This window comes from Pollachius pollachius (genome assembly GCF_949987615.1).
Source record: "Pollachius pollachius genome assembly, chromosome: 1".
NCBI classification, from domain to species: Eukaryota; Metazoa; Chordata; class Actinopteri; order Gadiformes; family Gadidae; genus Pollachius; species Pollachius pollachius.
In genome coordinates, this window is record NC_136934.1 from 26,454,299 (window position 1) to 26,478,501 (window position 24,203).

The 24,203-nt window shown below is 43.2% G+C and overlaps 1 protein-coding gene across 1 annotated transcript in view; it reads left to right on the forward strand.

Annotated features, from left to right (window-relative positions):
- Positions 1-979: 979 nt before the first annotated feature.
- The window catches only part of LOC307077753 (proprotein convertase subtilisin/kexin type 5-like), a gene marked incomplete at its 3' end in the record, with an annotated part of 123,938 nt that continues 100,714 nt past the window's right edge, over positions 980-24,203 (forward strand). The window contains exons 1-5 of the mRNA XM_079739220.1: positions 980-1,567; positions 6,034-6,138; positions 12,135-12,287; positions 14,174-14,317; positions 14,398-14,474. Coding sequence (XP_079595346.1) covers positions 1,388-1,567; positions 6,034-6,138; positions 12,135-12,287; positions 14,174-14,317; positions 14,398-14,474 — 659 coding nt within the window. The 5' untranslated portion in view covers positions 980-1,387. The remainder of the gene's footprint in view (positions 1,568-6,033; positions 6,139-12,134; positions 12,288-14,173; positions 14,318-14,397; positions 14,475-24,203) is intronic.

Below are 24,203 nucleotides of genomic sequence, written 5' to 3' on the forward strand. Positions count from 1 at the left end.
AGGATCGGTGTTGGTAGGTTTTGCCGAGTTTTCAATGGTTTTGCCTAACACAGCCGAGCTATTATTTCTTTAAACAGGGTTAGGAATTCACGCAGGAATGTCCAAGTGTTTGTTGACACTAGTGGTGACTGCTCCGTTCTCAGATGTTGACAAAGACGTTTTGTTGGGGTTCAGTGGGTTCGCTTGAGGAATGGGGGGGCTGTGTGTGGTTGTCACGCCGGATATTGTGGCATTTCTTGGAGCGCTCAGGGGGCCCCCGGTGCGCTGCAGACTCGTGAGCTGGATGCTTGATTTCGACAGTCAAATCAATTTCCTCTTCAACCCGTACTTTCCCAGTCTTAACATTACACGGCCTAGTTTTACGCTTACCATTTACAAGCCCTTGTTTCGAACGCTTACATTAAAAGGCCATTCATGCGCTGTGCAGATGGTCTCGCGGTGTATTTAGTTCCTTTCATCTCGTAGCCCTTCTTGTTCCTCCACTTGTCAGATTGACAGCGGGGTCCTTTCACCGAGAAATTGGCCGCAATTAGTGCAATTATGCTGATTGGCGCTTGTGTCCCTTACAGAACCGGGGCTTCGCTGCGCTGAGGTATCCCCATGCACAGAGTTCCTACGGGAAACCAGGAGCTAGCCTAAACAATAACCTATCCCTAAAAACAGCAATAAATGATTGGCTCATCGACACAATCAACGGCTTGCACATTCAAAAGTAACAACGTTTATTAAACTGAGCTGATGTGGTCAGTATATTAGCATATTATATTTAAAAATAAAGTAAACATGACTTAACGGATCGCACACATTAACTATAGAGAGCGCTAATGGGGCAGCAGGCGTCCCAATGTTCGGGGATAGTCTCCTAAACCTTCTCGTCTTTAAGACCCAGCGGAGCGCGGAGGGAAACCCCGCGGGGGCTTTAGTTGGTTCTACTCTCCAGGAGTGTCGCTTGTTATTTGGGGGAGGCGCTGGAGCCATTTCACCACATGAAAGCCCGATGAACGAACGACCAGCAATATCTAAGTAGTTCTGGGAGCAGAGGAATCCGCGTTGAGCTCTGTGGTCGACCTTCCCCCTCCGTGAACAAACCAAACTTAAACTCTCGCGCACACGCACGCCAGGCTGAGAGCAGAACGCGAGCACCGCGTGCACATAGGACTAGAACAGAGCAAGTGAACACAGGGCTCGAACAGACATTTTTCTGGGCTCTGTTCTTACCCCTCTCGTTTTTTCTCTCCGTTTCGTGGATGTGGATGTTGAACGGACATTGGGGATTCTATGATATTCTTGCTCGGTGTTCGGTGGCGAGAAGAGAAGTTTGGTTGTTTGCCTAGTCGCTGCTGGAGGAGGTGGAGGCGGGAGAAAAGTGGGGTTAAAGTGGGGGAAGATGGTGTGTGGTACCGCTGTGAGGAGAGGCTCGCTGTTCGTCCTGGTACTTTACCTCGGGTTCGGCTCTACGCCGTGCACAGCCCGGGTCTACACCAACCACTGGGCGCTTAGGATAGCCGGGGGGCCGGACGCCGCCGACCGGATAGCGGAAAAATACGGCTATAGGAACATGGGACAGGTAAGTCACTGGAAGTAACCGTTTGATGTGTTGTTCTCCTGGTTGTTCTTCAATATATCCATCCACACTAATTGGTTATATCGCACACGGAGACAACGAGTTAAGTAACCATCTTGTTTATTTTGGGTTCTTTATTGAGCCATCAGTAGTCCTTCACTGTCATCTGTCATTTCAGTCACAATGTACTAAATTTACATAAATTCCATTTAAAGGTCTACCATATTTATTTTCTCCTTGTAGAATTGTAATTTGGTATTGAACCCAGAAAAAACGTTGTAAACGACAAAGAGAGAAGAGAACCACACTTAGCATTATCTGGTGGCCAACAGGTGTCTGGTTCAGAGTCCTTGGAGATTGTGGAGATGAACTCACTGACTAAAATCGCACAATTTATGATTTTTACACGATCACTGTTTTAAAGTATACCCATACCAGTAATCGTATGCATATTTTTGATTTATGTGTGATTATAAATATTTTAAGTTTCAGGATCCAGGAGTATATCAATTGTTCTCTGATTTATTACTACGACGTCTGACAAGTTTTGGTTCCTATTGGTTCGCATTGTTAGTGGATGTAGAACCACCTACCTGTTCGCCTCATCTGGTTGGTCTTTCAGTTATTGCTTCACCCTGGCTTGCGAACCAGTAGCCATGATGTTGCCTGACTTTGATGCCCGCAAAAATAGTTTAACATTGCTGTTCGTGGCTCCGTGCTGGTTTGACATGGGCCAATTGGTCAAACTTGGATATTTTTTTGCTTTTTTTTTTTAATGAGACTTTTGTACACTTGTACATTCGGAAGTTAGCCTCTTTGTTCAAGGCCCCTGGGCCAAGCCTCTTGTCTTTCCCCTTGATTCAAGCCATTTGGTCCCAGCCTCTTGATTCTCTCGGTCTTACCCTCTTGGTTCTCTCGGTCTTACCCTCTTGGTTCTCTTGGTCTAACCCTCTTGGTTCTCTTGGTCTCTAACCCTCTTGGTTCTCTTGGTCTAACCCTCTTGGTCGAATCCTCTTGGTCGAACCCTCTTGGTTCTCTTGGTCCAAGCCTTAAGGTTCTCTTGGCCAACCCTCTTGGTTCTCCTGGCTGAAGCCTCTTAGTTCATGAACCAACAGGCTTGACCTAAGGCTTTGAACTTCAAGGCCCCTGGTACAAGCCACCAGTTTCAAGCCTCATGGTTCAAGCACCTTGGTCCCAATTTGTGGTTTAAGCATCTGGGTTCACTTGGTACAAGCTTCTTGGTTCTCCTGGTCGAAACCTCTTGGTCCAAGCCTCTTGTTCAAGCCTCTTAAGGGCTGATTATGGTTCCACATGCACACAACACAATGACCACGCAGACGCTTTGACGACGTCGTGAACCTTTATGGTTCTGTGTCGGGTTTTAGTAAGCGGACCAATCACAGCCCTTGCTGCTGCGTCGCCCCTGATGGAAGGATACCATTTTTGGGCGGCGCATGTCAGGCCCTTGCGGTGGTCGCAAGGAGGGTCCGCAAGGACATAAGGGGTCCGTAACCCCCTTGTGTTGTGTGAACGTGGGACCATAATCAGCCCTTTAGTTCTAGCCTATTGGTTCAAGCCCATACATGCTAACCTCCATGGAGAAAGTGCTGCCCAAGGGTGGGGTTAGTGGGGGGCATTCTGACAGGTTGTTGTCGTGTAGCCTAGTGAACGGGTTCCTGAGCGTCCCTTTTATCCCGTCCACTCTTCAGCCCCCTTACCCCCCTGGGAGCATCCCCTCCCCCTCCCCTTTACAGTACTAATGTGAGCCCCTCCTCTTCAGTAGTGCTGGGACCTCCCACTCCACCACTTCATGTCCTCATATGCATCTCAATGCCCATCGTTAGACCCTGACACGGTGTGGACTGGGCCTCCACCACGTCCTGGTAAGGGGGTCATCCGCTCTCACGGGGCCACACACACACACTTTGACACAAGTTTGTGGTTATGAAAGAGAATTAATGGGTTTTTAATTTTCAATTCATCATTGTTTGACATGTCCTATTTTTGTTTCGATTTTGAAAAGGGTTGGAGACCGACATTTAAAAGACCTTCCCACATCTTCCCCACCCCCTCATAGTTAAATCCCATCCAGCTGTGCCATTGCTTGGTTGTACTACATCAGACCGCTAAAAGCCTCATATGCAGCGTTGACACTGTAAATGCATAGTAACAATAGTTGCCATTGGCCATGTCACGTATTTTCATGCAATCAATGATAGAAAGGAAAGGGAGCGGAGATGATGGGTATAAACCATAAACTTTAAAATTAAAAAACTCAAACAAAAGAGCAAGCGAGAGAAGGAGGAGATGGAGAGAGGGATGAAAAGGGTTGGAATGGAGTGATGGAATACCTGAATGAGGAATTCTGGCTAATTCTCTTAACCACAGAGCACCCTGCACAGGCTAAGACACTTGCCTAAAGTGATTCTAAATCAGCTGCTTTGGCCCATGTCCAGAGGGCGATATTGCTCCTTTCCACCATAACCTTTTTATATAGATCACATCAGGGCATCCTTCCCCCACATATCAAAAATATCAAAATCCCATTGCCATTGTTGCCGTTTGAAAGTAGTGCAGTTGTGAGCGAGGTGCAACTCTCCATAGTTTATTTCACATCACACTGGAGTTGCTCACAAGCCACATCAAAGCCTTTATTGTATTGCATTGCAGTCACGCTTAAGTGACTAAGTGTGTGTGTGTGTGTGTGGTATAAAGGCTGGGACATGTGTGATACCCGTAGCAGCCATGACTGCCTGATGGTGGGAGGATTGTTTGGTCTTTATCAATTATTTAATCTAATCATGGCCACCGACGGCCTGTCTGTGTGTCTGCATGCCTCCCTCTCTCCCTCTTCGTCTTTAGACATGCTCTGTTATTTATTAGTGTTCCTATATTTTATCTGTCGGCCTATTGCTCCTGCTGCTTCCAGGCCGGTCCCTTTTTACTTGCTTTGAAAAATAATGCTTGTTTATGGAAAGATGTTTTTTATTCGTAAACTGCAACTCATGCCAGCAGTTTTCTGGGAATATGATTGACTGTTTCTTTGCATCAGTGTTTGGTCTGTAAGAATTGTCATCTTATTTAATATACTTGAGTAATGGTTAACTTTTAATCTTGCCCATATGTTGGTCCCACTGTCAGTTAGGGATGTGAATAACTCAAAATTTTCATGGTCGAATAATCAGTGGGTGGTATGAACGAATAATCGATTATTCGATGTGTGCCGACATTCACAAAGGCAACCATGGATAATCGGCAAGAAATCACTTAATGTCTTAAACGCAAAAAATCAACTACCTACTAAGTACTTCCAGTCAAATTGTCTGTTCAGCCTTCAAAACGAGAGCTGGTAAATTGTGAAAAAACATGTTAAATTGTAATCAGAAAACGCGGTTATATGCTCTAGACCCTATAGTATCTGTGGTATAAAGGCTGGGACGAATTTCAAATCATAAATCTGTACACTTTATGTTAAGTATAGACCGTCGCGATTCCCATTGAAACGAATGGCGCAGTGATTCGGTCTTCAAAACGAGAGCTGGTCAATTGTGAAAAATTAATTAAACTGTAATCAGACAACGCGGTTATATGCTCTAGACCCTATAGTATCGGTGGTATAAAGGCTGGGACGAATTTCGAATTATAAATATGTACAATGCATAGCTCTCTGGCTCATAGCTGAGCGGACTAGAAAACTTCCCGTTGCCAAGTCGTAGCTAAGGTCCGCCCTATTTACTGGAGGAGTGAACAATGTTTCCGTTGCATAAGAACCTTACGGGAGGGTAATGATTGTTCCAGGTATTGGTCAAACCCTCAGTCGTTGCCAGTGAAACAAAGTTATGGCTTGTGAAAAAAAATATATTTGGATTGTAAAACGCATTAAAATATAAATGAATGGTCTTAATTTATTTTCTTTGGCAAGTGACCATGGTATAAGCGGGATAATGCCCTTCGAGGTGTCCAACATTAGTTCCGTCCGTTAATTCTTGATTATTTGAATGGGAAAAAATGTTAACGGTCCAAATGTTAAAATTCAACTTTGACCCTCGGGAACGAATAATCATATAATATGATATTCTGACCCATCCCTACTATCAGTAACTATTGTCAGTGTGCTCTACTTGGAAATTCGTTAATCATTAAGGTTCATTTCACTTGAAAGTACCGAAGACCACATAGACATTAAACATTTATCAACTGAAGTTGCCTGACTTTTAAAAGTATAATACTGCATTAACAGAAACTTTGTTCTAATGGTAGCCTAACTAAAATACAAAATCTAAATTTATTTTTGCGTTTCTGTCTTATTGGACTTTGGGTTACCTTTGGTGATAATAAATAAAAGATAATTAATAAAAGGATTTTTGGTTGGTCAGCAAAACAAAGTGGGCCATGTTGGTATATGTTCTGCTGAAGCTGCTAAGCGTGCTATACTAACCAGCGCCTTAATGGAACGCTGTGTGTTGCAGATCGGTGATCTGACGGACCTCTACCACTTCTTCCATAGCCGGACCATCAAGAGATCGACGCTGTCCAGCCGCGGACACCATAGTTTCATTTCAATGGAACCCAAGGTATGATGACTACAGACCTGGGACATCATCCCCCTGTGTTAGGGGATCCCGGGTTAGAGGTTCGAGGGTTAGAAGATCCAGGGTTAGGGTTAGAGGATCCAGGGAAAGGGGCTCCAGGGAAAGGGGCTCCAGGGAAAGGGGCTCCAGGTTTAGGGTTAGGGGCTCCAGGGTTAGGGTTCCCAGGGTTAGGGTTCCCAGGGTTAGGGGATCTAGGGTTAGGGTCTCCAGGGTTAGGGTTAGGGGCTCCAGGGTTAGGGTTAGAGGATCCAGGTTTAAGGGCTCCAGGATAGGGGATCCAGGATAGGGGATCCTGGGTTAGGGGCTCCAGGGTCAGGGTTAGGGGCTCCAGGGTCAGGGTTAGGGGCTCCAGGGTTAGAGGATCCAGGGTTAGGGGCTCCAGGGTTAGGGGCTCCAGGGTTAAGGTTAGAGGATCCAGGGTTAAGGTTAGAGGATCCAGGGTTAGGGGGTTCCAGGGTTAAGGTTAGAGGATCCAGGGTTTAAACTTGAGTATCTTTCTTACCATTTCTTCAGTTTGCCTCTCGTCCTGAAGCACCCACTCAATCAGGGCTAGACTGTATATCTGGCCTGCATTATTAATGGGAACAGGACCTGACTCCAGCCTGCCCGGTGGAGACCCTAGTCTGCTGTGATGTTTCATGCAGATAGCCAGTCCACCAGTATCCCTTTCTATGGAACCCAACAGGCTGAAGTAGTCCAACCAGATACACACATATAGTAGAAATTTTATTTTTTTAAAGGCTTCGATTTGAGTATCATATTGATGGTGAAAGAGTTTGAAACATTCATTGTTCTCATGTGCTGAAAATTGTATCTGGCCAGGCGAATCTTGGTGTGTGTGTGTGTGTGTGTGTGTGTGTGTGTGTGTGTGTGTGTGTGTGTGTGTGTGTGTGTGTGTGTGTGTGTGTGTGTGTGTGTGTGTGTGTGTGTGTGTGTGTGTGTGTGTGTGTGTGTGTGTGTGTAAATTATCTGATTTTTACAATAATTTTGGCCGATATGATCTATAATTACGAAAGTCCCATAATTAGATAATTTTGTGACACTTAGCCTGGACTGATTACATCTAGATACTATCTCATTTTAACCAAATTCCTGACACGATCAGCATAGTAATCTCAAGTATCAAGCATGTGTTCAAGCATCTCGGGACAAGCCAACCCTGCTTGTCTTCAAGATTCAAGAAAACTGTGTTTATCTCTAGTGGGCAATTAAGGGTAAGGCACGTAGAGCAGACATTGCAAAAATGACAAACACGACTAAAAATAGATAAATAAGTTATGGACAATATAAAAACACAAACAGATATATGCCAAGAATGTGCAAATGGGCAATAAGGTTGTCTTGATGATGAACGTAACTCAGAAGCACAATTTTCATGTGGAGTCTGAACAGGCTGCAACTCGTCTTGTAATAGGTGACTAGCCTTTAGTTAATTGAACAGCTATTCTTTTAAATTTTGGGTCATTTTTATTTCAGCGAGTCCCAAAGGACCACCCCCTTCCACCCATCATATTATCACAGAAATGTACCGTATTTTCCGCACTATAAGGCGCACTTAAAAGCCGGTAATTTTCTCAAAAAACGACAGTGCGCCTTATAATCCGGAGCGCCTTATATATGGATCAATTGGTTAATTGGTTGATCCATACTGGTTGTAAACGGCGCTCTGTCAAAATGTTTCAGTATGAAAAACCAATAAAAACAATTTAATAATAAAATGTTTCACTACGACTACGATAAAGCCACACCGCTTGCAGCATTACGGCTATCGTAGTCAGTGCACACAGCATTTTACTGCGCTTACTCACGGAAGGTCACACTATACGATCACAGAGCCAGGAAATCGGGCGGAAGACTGGCCACACTACAAGATTCGAGGGTGCGATGCTCTACTTTGTATCATTCACGTTTGCAAGATATTTAAAAAATCTAAGGTTTGGAACTGCGTAATTGTGTTTTACTTTTTTGTCATAAAGGTTCCAGTTTTATATCTGCTAAATGCAGCAACTCGTCCTCACAGTTGCGTTGCGCGTGACGAGCATCTAGTGGATGCATAACGCATCCCCAGTCAAACGTTTGACTGCAGTATCTTCTACGCTATGCGCCTTATAATCCGGTGCGCCCTATTTATGAAAAAAGTTCTAAAATAGGTCATTCATTGAAGGTGCGCCTTATAATCCGGTGCGCGTTATAGTGCGGGAAGTACGGTATATGGATTTTTTCAAACAAAGCAGCTAGATTTGTAGAAGGTGTCCAAAAATTGCAATTTATAACTTGCTCGTGGACACTAATTTTCCTCAACATACGATAATGTAAAGCCTCTGGCACGAAATTTGAATGTGTAAGCGAGTGAATTGGATTTAATTATATATTTGTAGACCGTGTGAATAAACATTTAAAAAGAACAGAATCCCATTGCAATCTTTTGGGGAGATAAGAACAGGATCTCCTGTTTTCTTCCATTGGTATTGGAGCCATGGGGGTCTGTGTGTTTTGGGACCCCAGGCCATGGTTTAAGTAATGGCAGTGTCAGACAAGTAGCCAATGATGTTTCACAGTTGGGGATTTCAGACTAATGACAGCTCTGCGTGTTCCTGTTTGCGTGTGACTCAGAGAGGTGTGGCCTCCCCAGGAAGGCGCACCCTGCCATCCACATTAGTCATTGGTGTGGATGTTTCCATGGCAACACAGCCCTGATTACCGCTTGATGGTGTTTTGCCCGTGAGCATGTGATTTATCAACCCCTGGGTCAAAGGTCACCCATTGGTTGAGAAGCCGGAGAAGCTGGAGATGACATCATCAACATGCTATATCCTGTTGCTCAAAGAATCGCACACCTTTCAATGTAACATTCCTTAAAGAGCTAGTTAGAGGTCCCATGGCATGCTACTTTATGGATGCTTTTATATAGGTGTTAGTGGGCCCCTAATACAGTACTTGAAGAAGTTCAAGAAATTCAGCCTTGGTGCAGAATTACAGCCACTACGAGCCAGTCCCACAATGAGCTTTCCACAAACGTGACATTTTAAGAGGCGGGTCAAGGTGGAGGGTGGGTGTGTGGCCCTGAGCAGCTTGCAGCCACGGTACCATGCGCTCGTGTTTTCAGTGGATGTATCGCAATGGGAGGCACACACAGCTTTTGGCCATGTTCTGTTAATATTCTAGAACATTCCGGGTGATCCGGCGGGAGTCCTGGAGCTCTTTATCTAAATAATATATTATACATAGATATATATATATTAGGGCATGATTAGTCGACGATTGACTAATTTATCATTAAGAATTTCGTCAATGACGTAAATATTTCATTGATAAAACTAATGCTAAATAATATCTTCACACTGTGTGTCTTTTTGCAATTACCATTCGTAGTGTTGTTCAGCAGAGAAATAGTCTGCCAAAGACATTGAGGTTGCTTAGCAACCGTACACCCTTGGGTTGATAAGTTACCGGGCTACTTGCAGAGTAGTAAGAAAGACGTCAATCAGGCAAAAAATTCACTTTCCTTGACAGTGGTCTAGTTCGGTGTGCATTAAAGTAAAGACGGACCAATTGCGAAATACTGCAACTGCTGATGCCATCTCTCTAAGTTCAAAGTAGCCGCACTCACCCCAAACCAATCGGAATAAGTGTATACATGACGATTATAGCAGACTACAACACCTCTTCTCTTCCGCATGGAATTCTATTCCGATCAGACAATTGTATTCCGATTAGCCGCGTTTACATGGACACTTCTGATCCGATTAGATTTATAATCTGAGTATATCTATTTCTATCATGTAATCCGAAAGGACTGTATATATGGTATTTACAAAAATGGTAAGTGTACGTCCGTATGTCTCTCGCGCATTCTCGTGTATTCCGATTGAGGCATATATATGATCATTTTCTATTCCGATTGAGCTTTTCTTCCACTTCTAATCGGACCAGAAGTGTCCATGTAAACGCGGGAGAATTAACAATCAATTTTCATTGCATTTTGAATATAGCATATAAATAATTAATTTTAATATTAAAATATTAATGATCAATCAAAAATTGATCGTTAATTCTCTCGACGATCGACTAAGACAATTTAATCGAATGCCCATCCCTTATATCATATAATATATATTATCACGGCCAAAAGCTGTGTGCGTCTCCAGACGATATTGTGAATCTCAAACGACTCAAACAACACAATTTTTGTAAATGGCGTGTGAGGTTTCAGAACATGGCATGATCCGTGCTAAGACACATTAAGTATTCATGGCTAACAGTGGTACTACCCCCATGATTTATAGTGACTACGCAGAGTAACTGTAATTTCACAATTTATAACCTGAAGAAACTTCATTAAGCTGTAATTGGCATCTATTGTACGGGCATCAAAAGAGCCCGGAGGCTGCCTTTTCAAACGCCAGAGCAACAAAGAGACTTCACCACCGCCTGTTGTGTAGTTTGCAGCTTCCAGGACGGCATGCGACAACAATGGTTTGTAATGGTTATGTGTGTTGCACAAGATATTTATGGCCAATGGAATTTGAACGGCCTGATTTCAGTTCACTCGTATATTCTTAGAAATTACAGGGAGAGAGTTGATCAATTTGTTCCATATAAGTGTGTGTGTGTGTGTGTGTGTGAGTCGGCGAGTAAAAACCAGTCATCATGTTTTGAGGAACTACCAGGAACGAATGGTGTCCTGCATTCTCTTTGGACTAAATTTCTTTGTCTTTTGGTCAGTTCTTTATTTTCCAGAAGGGATATCTAAAATACTCCCTCGGGCTGTTAGATGTGTTGTCTATTAGGTCTCAATATTTTCCGCCTTTCTTTGCGGTACAAATAACATGCATTCCTAAACCAACAGCATTTATCAAAGACCTATTCTACATTGGCTTGACGTCATGCTTCAACTGCTTCTCTCATTCCCTGTCGAGCCCATTTAATCACTGGCCTCTATTGAGTCTGGCTCCCCTTTTTTCCTTCCCCTCCTGAGATTGCTTCCTTTCCACTCTTTATTGCTCTCTCTTCTTCTTCCTCTTGTCTTATCTTGTCCGTGGCTCTCTGGCTTCTCATCCCCCCGGGGAAACAGACAGGATTGTTTTGGGGAAGGAGCCCAGATGATCACCCTACCTCCTTCTTGTCAGCCTTCTCTTCTGCTCCCCCCCCCCCACCCCACCCCTTCCTCTTCCCCTTTCCACCATTTAACGCTTATCGATGGTGTCCGCCGGTGACTGGATGTCAGTCACGGTGCTCAGAACAACATCAGAATCCTGCCCTTCTTGGCTGATGAAGCCGCCCTCCTGGTTTTTGGAATGGCTGCTGCTGCGTTAATCATTTATTTCAAGTGTACACAGGTACACTTGCCATCATTGCCAAATGGACCTTACAGCATATACTTTTTTTTTATTTTTTGTGATTTAGTTTTATCTCTCATAAGACCCCCATATCTAAAATGTTGAAGTCAATTAAATCAGTGTGTTTCTCTGGCCACAGTGTCATGAATCAGTATCAATATTGCAATATACGTAGATGGATTGAGAGATGTGTTGATTTCAGTTTGAAACCTGGGACAGAAGGGACACACAGGCATTCCCTCACGCGTGCCGTTTCAGATTATAATTGTTCAAGTATTCCTCCAAAAAGTTATTCATGACAAGCCAGGATGGTTGATATATTTGTCAGAAAGATGTTCAATCCAAACATGTCTTTTCTAAAAACTTCTGTAAGCAGGGACATTGCTGTTGAAGGCAGTACATCCTGGCAACGAACCGCTGTGATTGGCCATGCAGTTTAGGGAAATCATTGGGGATTAATTCTGTTGCAGCCACTCTAGAATCAAAGCAACCGCGATTGCACGGAAACTCGTTTGTGGAAGCTCCACCTGGTGATTGAGGTGACTCTAGGATGTGGTGGCACAGCAGGCCGAGCTAAGGGCCAGTTCTCGGTGTGTTTGGCTGGAATGGATCTAGCAGTGAGTTTCTTGGTGTGTTCAGGTGGAGTGGATCCAACAGCAGGTGGTGAAGAGAAGGATCAAGAGGGATTACAAGCAGGTCCCTCCCCTTTCCCTCACAAGCCCAGCCAACTCCAGTCCAGCCCAAAACAACATCTTCTATAATGACGGAAAGTGGAGCAGTATGTGGTATATTGTAAGTATGTAACAAAGCAACTGATCTAGCTATAAATATAATTTAGTCCCTCATTTAACCATGAATATAATGTACCCCCTGATTTAACCATGAATATAATGTAGCCCCTGATTTATCCATGAATATTATGTAGCCCCTGATCTAGCTAAGAATATAATGTAGCCCCTAATTTAACCATGAATATAATGTAGCCCCTAATTTAACCCTGAATATAATGTAGCCCCTGATTTAACCATGAATATAATCTAGCCCCTGATTTAACCATGAATATAATATAGGACCACTATTCTTATAACAATGAATAATTAATGTACTACTTGTTTTCCTTTTAATCATGAACATGAGTTATATAGGACCGGTTTTGTAAATATATTACCGGAATCCAACAAAGCCCAATTTCACAAACTCTCATGCACCTCAGATCAGTGTGTCGGCAAATATTCTGCTGTCAATAGTTAACTGGGAGTAGATAAGCCACAACACTTTGACCTCAAGCTGAAAACCTGAACTCTGAACTAAGCCTGTCTCTCAGGGCGCACTCACACTAGGCCATCTTTACCGTGCCCAAGTCCGTTTGACACCTGTACTGTACTCAAGTACGATTGCCCTCCCCCCACCCCTGCTGTGCCGCTGGCCTGTGCACACACTAGGCAACCTCAACTGGGCCCCGAGTACGGTTGCCTCTTGTACCTACATCATCACGTCCTAATATGTCATCACCAAGCATCCGCTGCTTAGTAGAACAACACAGAGAACACAATTGACACTTACTGACTTTGTTGCTTATTTGGAGCCGTTCTTCTCAGATACAGCCCTCCCTCACTGAGCGTTTTTACACTGCCAAATAGGCCGTTTTATGCATGCCTTTTTCGCGGCACGGTCCGCGCGTTTACACTCCCCGAGGTAAATTGCCTGCTTGAGCTAGAACCCCAATTTACCCTCCCGGACCCTGCACACATTGGCGGTTTATTGGGTTTCATTCTGTTTTAAATGCGACGGCTCCACGGTTCCGGGGTGGGGGGGGGCTTGGGTACTGGGGTTGCTGCGCTGTCTCCACAGAGACAATGCAGTGATATGATCATGAGCAGTTCTAACTGGAGAGAAATTGAAATCCGAGAACTGCTGATCATGTGAGAGAAGGTGATGCAGTCGTATTAAACAAAGACGTTGAAAGATGGTGCGATCTACGAGAGAGACGCAGAGGAACTGTCCTTACGGGGCTTTTGTCGGGATAAAAACAAGTGGTCAGCAAAATAAAGAACATGCTGGCGTTTTTGCACTTGTAGATAGTTAATCTTGTTTGTAGCCTACACTCAGACGTGAACTTATTCTTGCATGCGAGTGTCTTCATTCATAAAAAAATAAAAACACTTGCGAGTATGCAAATTATTCTAAAGAGGTCTAGACTCCGTGCGAAGCCCCGCCTTCTCCAGTGAACCAAGAAACCGTGATTTAACCGTGACGAACGGGGGATTTTTGATCAAAAACTCTCACTATTGCACCAATGTGAGCCCACTCGTAAACCGTTTGCCACCATGTTTATTGTTTAATGGGAATAAAGGGTCGCATGGACTATACGTCATCCAGTTTAGGTTGCGTAGCCGTGCGTGTGCGCGTGTCGGCTCATTAGGATCTGTAATGTGGCCTGAGCACACCTCTTCGAAGTGTGCTCAGGCCACGGAATTGAACTGTACTTGAGTACGGTTGGCGTGCTCACACTAGCCAAACGATCTAGACTTTAGGGGCGCAGAGGTGTCAAACGGACTTGGGCACGGTACAGATGGCCTAGTGTGAGTGTGCCGTCAGTCTCCATGTCTCTTTCTCTCTCTACTCCCCCCTACTGGTCAGAGTGTTTAATGTTCCACTGTCTCCCCTCTGTATCTCAGCACTGTAACGACGACGTGCACAACTGCCAGTCAGACATGAACATCATGGGGGCGTGGAAGAGGGGCTACACGGGGAAGGACGTGGTGGTTACCATCCTGGACGATGGCATCGAGCACAACCACCCAGACCTCCTCCACAACTATGTGAGTGTGTGAGAGGCAGAGAGAGTGTGTGTGTGTTCAGAATTCGGGCATAGCTGTAATTTTGACCTTTGACCTTTTAGGACCCGCAGGCCAGCTTTGACGTCAACGGTAACGACATGGACCCCATGCCTCGCTACGACGCCAGCAACGAAAACAAGTAAGACTCTGTCTACATCCAGCCTGTCTACGTCCATAGCAGTCTGTCTGTCTACGTCCAGTCTGTCTGTCTACGTCCAGTCTCTCTGTCTACGTACATGTCAGTCGGCCTACGTACCAGTCTGTCTACGTCCATAGCAGTCTGTCTGTCCATCTGTCTACGTCCAGTCTTTCTTTCTACATCCATTCTGTCTGTCTACATCAGGTCTTTCTGTCTATGTCCATACCAGTCTGTCAGTTTACGGCCATGTCAGTCTGTCTGCGTCCATACATTTCTATCCGTCATTCTATCTTTGTCTACATCAATACGTATTTCTCGATCTGTCATCCATCCATATCTGTCTGTCTATTTCTATGTCTCTTTGCGTCCGTACCTGTCTGTCTATGTTTCAATTGAGTATTTTGGTTTACCTCTCAGGTCTGAAATTAAACCAAACTTCTATTACATTGATTGTGTCTCCTCCCATGTTGTATATTATCAATCAAGATAGAATAGTTGTTCAACTGTATACATTTGCTTGCATGTGTGTATCTTGGTGCCGAAGTGTAGCACAAGCTGAGGTCAAGGTTGGTACACATCCGTAAGTCGCAGGGTAGCCAAGTGCCTCAGTATCACGTACGTGGGCTGTGTCTGCTATAGTTGGTTGGGTTTGATTCCCAGAGAAAACATTCACAACTAAATTCCTGAATTCCTCTGATCATCATAACAGATTCTACTCGTAGTCTTCTGCCATCCTCAAATTTGTGTCTCTCTCAACGTTTTAAGGCATTTATACACATGAGAAAGCATTCATGTGAGACATCCTTAGAAAGATTAGATTCTCACCTTCTAGCCCATCATAACTGTTGTTGGCTAACCAAAAGACAATTCCAAACAAAATAAAAACCATTTAACAAAATGTGTTATTAGGGGGCCAAGCACAAAGTGGAGGCAACCTATTGTAATTGTTAGTTTAATTATTCCGCCACGTTTGACTTACACATTGCACGCTTTTTTTTTTTTTTTATAACTTTGTTTATTGGAGCACATCACATCAAACAATATAAATCTTGTAAGTTACATGTGTGACCATCAATGTTTTTGTTTTTTTTAAAACAAACACACATTAAGGAAAAAATAAAAATAAAAACGAAAAACAAGACCGTATTAACAATAGTACTAATAATAAATGAAAACAAAACAGAAAACCCACCCTATATCCCACCCCAAGCTGGTTTACCTTTCTCCATCAATGTATCCAATAACTTGCACCTGTGCATTGACACTGTTGCAACAGTACAGCAGAAAAAATAAAAATAAATAATAATAATAATAATGAATATACAAATATATATATACATATACAGTAGTCTAAGAGGTAGGGGTCATGGCCACATTATCAAAATATGAGAGGAGAGGCTGCCATGTAGTGTAGAATTTCCCACTCGACCCTCTAAGCGAAAATTTGATCTTTTCTAGCTTAAGGAATGACATTAAATCAGTCTCCCAGGACTTATCTGACGGGGGTTTTGGTGACTTCCAGTGTAGAAGGATACATCTGCGGGCAATCAGAGAGGCAAATGCTAAAACTTTTAGCTTCCGTTTGCTAAACTCAGAGTAGTTAAGAGGGACACCGAAGATACTAATGAGCGGACAGGGAGTGATATCTATATCTAGAACCTTAGATATAATCTTGAAAAAGTTCTTCCAGAATCCCGTTAGCTTAGAACACAGCCAGAATGTATGGGCTAGGTCAGATGGGACAAAGGCAGATCTATTACAGGCATCGCTGGTGCCAGGGAAAAACTTTGCTAATTTGGCCTTACTGAAATGTATTCTGTGTAGTACTTTGTACTGTATTAAGTTAAGACGGGCGCAGGATGAGGAGTAGTTCACTTGTAACTTTGCCCTGACCCACCAGGAGTCTTCAAATTGGATCCCTAGCTCATTTTCCCATTCCTGTCTAATTTTGACGAGCGGAGAGGGGTTTGATTGAAGGATACACGTGTATAACTTGGATAACCTCCCCTTCAGGCTTTCAGGCCTATCAAGAACTGTTGGTAAGTCTGCAGGCAGAAATGGGAACGTGCTGCAATGGTCTTTAACAAAACTGTGTAGCTGAAGATAGCGGAAGAAGTTGCTTTGGGTCAATCCATGCTTATCTGACAGACTCTTAAAGTCAACAAATGTTCCATCTACAAACAGATCTCGGAAGGATGCGATACCTTTCCTCTTCCAAAGTGTAAATGCAGAATCAAGTTTGGAAGGTAAGAAAGTATGATTATAGCAAAGTGGACCAAGGAGGACGAAATTATTTAGTTTGAAGTGTTTGCGGAACTGTGTCCATATTTTCAAGGTTGACAGGATTACAGGGTTTGAAGTAAAATTTGTGGCTGAGAATGGCAAAGGGGAGCACGTCAGAGCCACAAGTGAGGAGGTGCGGCAGGAGAGGGATTCCATTCTGCACCAGTCTAACTCACTCTCATACCACCAGCTGAGTATTTTTTGTATATTTGCTGCTCAGTAGTAAAACATGAAATTAGAAAGGCCCAGGCCACCCTCTTGTCTTGCTGCTTGCAGAGCACTTCTATTAATCCTGGCAGCCTTGCTTGCCCACAAGAATGGGAGGATAATTTGGTCAAGCTCCCTGAAAAAAGACTTTGTCAGGAAGAGAGGCAGACACTGGAAAAGGAACAAAAACCTGGGTAAGACATTCATTTTTATAGTTTGTACTCTACCCGCTAATGACAACGGCAACGTGGACCATCTCTGTAGGTCGGCTTTTATCTTAGTCAATAGTTTGCCAATGTCATTCTTATGCAACCCTTGGAATGAATTAGTAATGTTAATCCCTAGATATTGAAAATTTTCCGTTGCAATAGTGAAGGGTATTTGTCCCTGTGTCAGTGTTGTGGCTTTAGAGTTTAGTGGGAAACACACCGTTTTATGGAGATTGACTTTGTAGCCTGAAAATTTACCGAATTCCTCTAGCATCTGTATTACTTTATTAGCACAAGTGGCGGGATCTGTTATATATATTAGTAAATCGTCCGCATACAGGGAAACACGATGTTCAATATTCCCCCGTCTGATACCCCGCAGATATGCTGTCGTTCTCAGCAGAATGGCTAACGGTTCAATAGCAAGGGCGAACAGCAGAGGTGACAGTGGACACCCTTGGCTGGTTCCGCGGGACAGGGGGAAGTACGTCGAGTACTGCCTATTTGTGTTAACACGGGCAAGGGGCGATGAATAAAGCAGGCGTATCCATGTTATGAACGTCCTCCCAAACCCAAATTTTTCCAGCACCTTAAACAAGTACCCCCATTCCACCCTGTCAAAGGCTTTCTCCGCATCCAATGAGAGCACCATTTCAGGCTTCCCCTCACTGGACGGGGCAGAGACAATGTTTAATAGACGTCTTATGTTTGATGACAGCTGACGTCCTCTGATGAAGCCAGTTTGATCCTCAGAGATTATTGATGGGAGAGATGTTTCCAATCTTCTCGCAAATGTTTTTGCTAGTATTTTAGCATCAACATTTAGGAGTGATATAGGCCGATAGGAACTGCACTCTGCAGGATTCTTATCCTTTTTAAGGATAACTGAAATAGAATCCTCAGTCAAGGTTTTTGGCAGTGTTCCAGTAGACAGGGAATGATTATACATATCTAGTAATAGAGGGGCTAAGAGAGTGGAGAATTTTTTATAAAATTCGGGCGGCAGCCCATCAGGCCCCGGTGTTTTCCCATTGTTCATTTCCTTAATACTTTCACATATTTCCCTTAAGGTTATTGGTCGATCTAGTGACAACTGCGTTACAATATCAACAGTTGGTATGTCTATGTTATCCAAATATTCATCCATGTTTGAGTCTATAGGAGGGGGTTCAGAAGTATAAAGTTTAGAATAGTATGCTTTAAAGGCTGCATTGATCTGCACGGGACACGTTGTAAGACCAACCGGCTGACCAATAATTTGAGTGATGTGTCGTGATGTCGCTTGGTGTTTGAGCTGGAGGGCCAGCAGTCGGCTTGCTTTGTCGCCATATTCATACAACATCCCTTTAGATCTCATTATACTTCTTTCTGCATTCCCTGTAGAGGTGAGATCAAACTCTTGTTTGGAGATTAACCCTTTGTTGATGCAGCTCTGGAGTAGGCTTTATTGCATATTGCCTATCAACTTCAGATATTTTTCCAGTTATGTCTGTTTGTGTCTTTCTGCGTTGCTTATTAGAGTAAGAAGAGTATGAGATGATTTGTCCTCTGATGGTGGCCTTTAGGGTTTCCCAAAGCAATGAGGAGCTAACTTCTTCTGAGTTATTAAAACACACAAAGTCTTCAATAGCCTGCGTTATAGTAGAACAGAACACATCATTGGACAGTAGCGAAGTATTGAGCCTCCATTGCGGGGTCCCCACTGATGGAGAATCAAATCTGAAGTCTATTAACACAGGGGAGTGGTCTGATATGACTATTGCCGAATATTCAATGGAATGAATAGATGGTAATAATTCTTTATCGATACAAAAATAATCTATCCTTGAGTAGGAATGATGTACATGCGAGTAGAATGAGTAGGCTCTGGTGTCATCATGTAGGAGTCGCCAGGGGTCACAACTTCCATAATCCTCCATGAACGACTGTAGCGTTAATGCCATTTTCGACAGTTTGGTCACTCTGGGGCTTGAGCGATCCAGCTGAGTGTCCATTACACAGTTTAGGTCCCCTCCAAAAATTAAACGATGTGTATCCATATTCGGAATAGCGGATAAAAGCGTAGCCATGAATTCAGAGTCATCAAAGTTAGGAGCATACACGCAGACTAGTGTAACGGGTAAATGGAATAGTCTGCCCGTAACAATGATGAAGCGCCCATTGCGATCAGGCACTATACCCTCTGATATAAACTGAATTTTTTTAGAAATTAAAATGGCAGCCCCTCTGGCTTTCGAGTCAAATGATGAATGAAATACTTGTCCTACCCACGGGCGCCTAAGCCTTGTATGATCACTTATCTTGAGATGGGTCTCCTGAAGGAAGACAATGTCAGCCCTATGTAGTTTGAGATGTTGAAAAACCTTTGCCCTCTTAACAGGACCATTTAAGCCTCTCACATTCCACCTTGACCATCTATTCCAATCATGTAGGTATACTAATGTACATAACTGAAAAGATATGATAAATAAATAAAGACAGCATATTAAACCCGCTGCACACACAACAGATACCAACATTTGTATTCAAAGGTGACCAGTACTCTCCCTCCCAAATCCCCCCCCATAAAAGAAAGAATGACGAAAACAAATAAAGAAATAAACCCAGCAGCATTAGAACAGTCTGCCGAAGTTCTTCAAAGCCTATGCTCGTCCTTCCGTGGAAGCGAGCTGCAGGTCTACTCTACAGTTCCACTCCTAGTAATGCAGTATCTACAAACTTTATCCAACACAAGAAGGGATTTGCTCCCAACACTGAACACATACACTGCAAGTGCACCTATAATAGAACATTTTTTTTTAAAAATCTCTACGTTTACCCTCTTCACCCCATTTAACACAAAACTCGCCTTCAAGTATCGCAGTCATACTAACGCTAAATGCGATCCAGGCGTTCCATCAGTTATTCTCAGTCAGCATGTAATATCTGATCACTCAAGCTATTTAGTGCTAACTCAAACCTTTCAGATGTGGCAACATTCAATCCCGTTCTCCAACAGTGTTTGCTGGAAAGTTTCCCTTTTTATCCGCTCGTAGAATGTCTCTGCTGCTTCAGGGGTATTGAAAAGGTGTGTTTCCCCATTGACAGTGATGCACAAACGAGCAGGATGGCGCAGGGAGAATGTCATTCCAGCGGCATAAAGTTTAGCCTTAATGTTCTTGAACGTCGCTCGCTGCTTGGCCAGGCCCGCACTCATGTCGGGGAAGAACAGGATTCTGTTGCCATCGAACTTCATGCCTTCCTTCTGCGATCTCGCCCACCGAAGCACACGCTCCTTGTCCTGATAGCGATGGAATCTAGCGATGATGGCTCGTGGACGTTGTCCCAAGGCAGGCTTCGGAGCAGGTGCACGGTGCGCTCTATCCAGCTCAGGAGGTGTGGGGAAAACATCATTTCCAACAACTGACCGGAGAAGCTTGGAAATGAACTCCGACGGTGAACCTCCCTCCAGACCCTCCGGTAGGCCAACGATCCTTATATTCTGTCGTCTGGAACGATTCTCAAGGTCCTCCGCTTTGGATGTTAATGCAGCATTGGCCTTCTCCAGGTGATCAAGCCTCGTTGTAAGCTCAGCTATCTCGTCACTTTGGGTGGAGAGTGTATTTTCAATGGTCGTTATCATTTGGTTGTGAGAGTCCAATGCCGCGTTGATAGTTTCGAGAGACGTCCGTATAGGTGTAAGGGAGGTATCCAAAGATGTCGTGAGGAGCGTTTTGAGTTCAGCCGCCAAACTTTCTTTGTGTTTGTCAAGTTCCTGCACCAGGCTAGAAACGGTTAGCGACTCCGCCATCTTAGCCGTCGGTGTTGCTTGGGTTGGAGCAGAATCTCTCACCTGTCGTTGTTGTCTCGACATTGTAAAGCCAATTGAATCGATCTGAGATGTAGGCCAACTTTTCTTAAATAATTAATACAGTTACATAGGGTAAACTTCACTTTGGTGCACGAAAATCATGAAATACACGGAGCCGTCCCAAAGCGTGACCGACCCCTCACATTGCAAAACCGGACCTCCTGCTTGCATGCTTTTAATGAAACTTCCTACAGCTCTAGAGGCTGACTCAAGATTAACAGAGAACAAATATTACACTGATTGGCCGAAGGTGGCGCTATAGCAATCAGCCGAAAATGCAAACCTTGAAAAAAAAATAAAAAAAAATAAAAATAAATATATATATATATATATATATATATATATATATATATATATATATATATATATATATATATATATATATATATATATATATATATATATATATATATATATATATATATATATATCTATCTCGTGACCCCTTTGACTTATAGTCATGAAACTTTGTTCACACATGCATATCCTCATGGTGAACAAATCTGCCTCAAGAACCTATGACTTTCTTTAGATAGATTGACGGCCAACTTGAATTTTGTCCAAACAATAAATTCCCTAAGGATCCCAGGTTTTTTGACCTAGACAATTTTTTTATTGTCTAGGTCACATATCATCAATAGACCACTGTCATCAATCTGACATAAAGGGAAGCCTGTACAATAAAGATTAAAGCACCAAGGAGCCATTATCTTCTAAAAAAGGTTGTCGTTTAAAACGCGTTAATACTTGTATCAACATCAAAATGGACTCCTATGATCTTGAGTCAAATACAAAAGTTTCCAGAATACAATTCCAAACAAGATGCAGTCCACTTATTTTCATTTAGGTCATGGCACAGAGATGGGCTCTGTGCCATGACCCAAAATGTTCCAACTGCTCAACTAAGATGAAGTCGATTGACAAATCAACATGGCTGCCAGAGGCTTAATATCGTCCAAATTTTATTTATCGCCAAATAGCGAGGTTAACTTATCCCAATCATCATCAAACTTAGTGTAGTCAACGGCACAAGGGTCAAGTTGAACCTCCTCAAATTGTAACCAGATCGGACGATAGGGGGAACGATGGCAATTAACTGAAAATGTTAACTTTGGATGGCGATATTTCCTGACCCCTTCCATGTAAAGTCATGAAATCCTTTGGACATTTTTCTCTCCTCATTTTGAGAAAATTTCCTAGTGAACCCAGAACCTGTAACATTATGGACGCTGGGCCACCAAATTAGCCCAATCAATGTTGGGTGTTAACAGGCGAGGTTAACTTGAGTCAATCATCACCAAACGTGGTGCACTTAAAGAAGCATAGGTCAAGGCTAAAGTTAATCAAAATAGGACTATACGGGGCACTAAAGCGATCAACAGAAAACTTTAAAGACTCATCACTCCTCAGCCTTTTGACGTGCGGTCATTGAAGTTTGTATGCCCATCATCAGATCAAAGCGGAAGCTATTCGAGCATTGTCAACCATATGCAAACAAAAATGTCTTTACGGTCTGTATGGCCTGCGTCAGGGTCTTAATGAAGACCCTGGGGGCTTGGCCTCCATAAAATGCTGCTTGCAGCTTTAATGGATTTTATAACTGCACATGCACAGCAAAAGCAGATTTGAAAACTATTTATCAAATGAAAGCTGACGCTGACACTTAATCAAACAGTCTTCGAAACCATATCAGTCTGTGACTAAAACTGATCAAGACTAACTGACTCTTTGTTTTACCTTGTTTGTGCTATGGCCCTATAGTACTATGGGGTTACCAACTGCTTATGCAGTATGGTCTCAATCTAAAACATTCAGGCTGAAACTAAATCTTACAATTAAGCTTTATTCACTCTAGCTAAGTAGTATCCATTGATGGCATCTGAAGCTGAAGCAGAATCAGAAACATTATCCTAAAGGGTAATTCCAGTGTAAAATGGATTTGGGATATGTTTTGTATAATAACGAGTTGAAATGTTCGTTTTGGAGCACAAAAAACGCATATAGACGCTTTCTTCAGTTGGCTGTTTTAGCTGATTCTATCAAAGCACTATAAACTTGGAACGATGGTGGCACTGGTTATGGTAACTAAATCGCTATTTTAAACCACTTAATAGGCTAAAAGTAGCCCGACATTTCTTTGGTAGTATAATAAGGGTCTTAACATATAAAACAAGGCATTGAGAACTTTTTAAGTGTACAGATTGTTTATTAAAAAGGACATTTTATACACACAATACCATCAGTAGATCACCCGTCGACACCATTTTGTTTTTAAGACTCGATAAGTAGATTGGCGAACACAGAGCTTGCGTGTTGCTGACGGATGTCACAATCTCTGTGATCTACCTATCGAGTCTTAAAAACAAAATGGAAATACTATAACATTTATTATTTAAACAAGTATGAATATTCCTACCGTACGTAGGCCTATACACATTACCAGGCTGTCGAATAACGCGCGCACACACACACACACACACACACACACACACACACACACACACACACACACACACACACACACACACACACACACACACACACACACACACACACACACACACACACACACACACACACACACACACACACAGGCGGAGTGGTAATCGGGAGAGTCGGGAGAATTCCCGGTGGGCCGTTAACGTTTCGAGGCTGTCGGGCTGATTACTGCGGGATAACAATATTGCGCTTATAAAAGTTCCTTGCAGCGCCATCCGGCAGCCTGAGCTGTGCGCCCGCAACCTCTCACTCACTCAACAAAGCAACACTCACAAACTGTCAACATCGCAACCACGTCGATTTTGTCTAGAGGGGAGTAACTGAGCGGCCCCTCCCGAAGTGGTACAGCCCAGATGGGCCTTGAACTGCGATTGGTCAGAAAGACGTAACAGCTAATGACAACATTGAACTCTCGTGCAGGCTCGAACAGAGTGACACACAAACACACACACGCTTTTAAGGAGTTTTTCACCCGCTCCGTATCCTTGCTTGCCCCAACAAGTTTGTACGGCGTGCTTCTTGTTTTGTTTCCGGTGTAGCAAGATCCAGTATGGTGTTGTAGTTTTTCTAACGTGACTAGTTGTGGCTTGACAGCAGGTGAAAAAACAACAAAGTTTGCTAAGCCAAAAGAGCGTAAATTGCGTGATAAAAAAATTAACGCCGTTAAAATTGGTTTGCGTT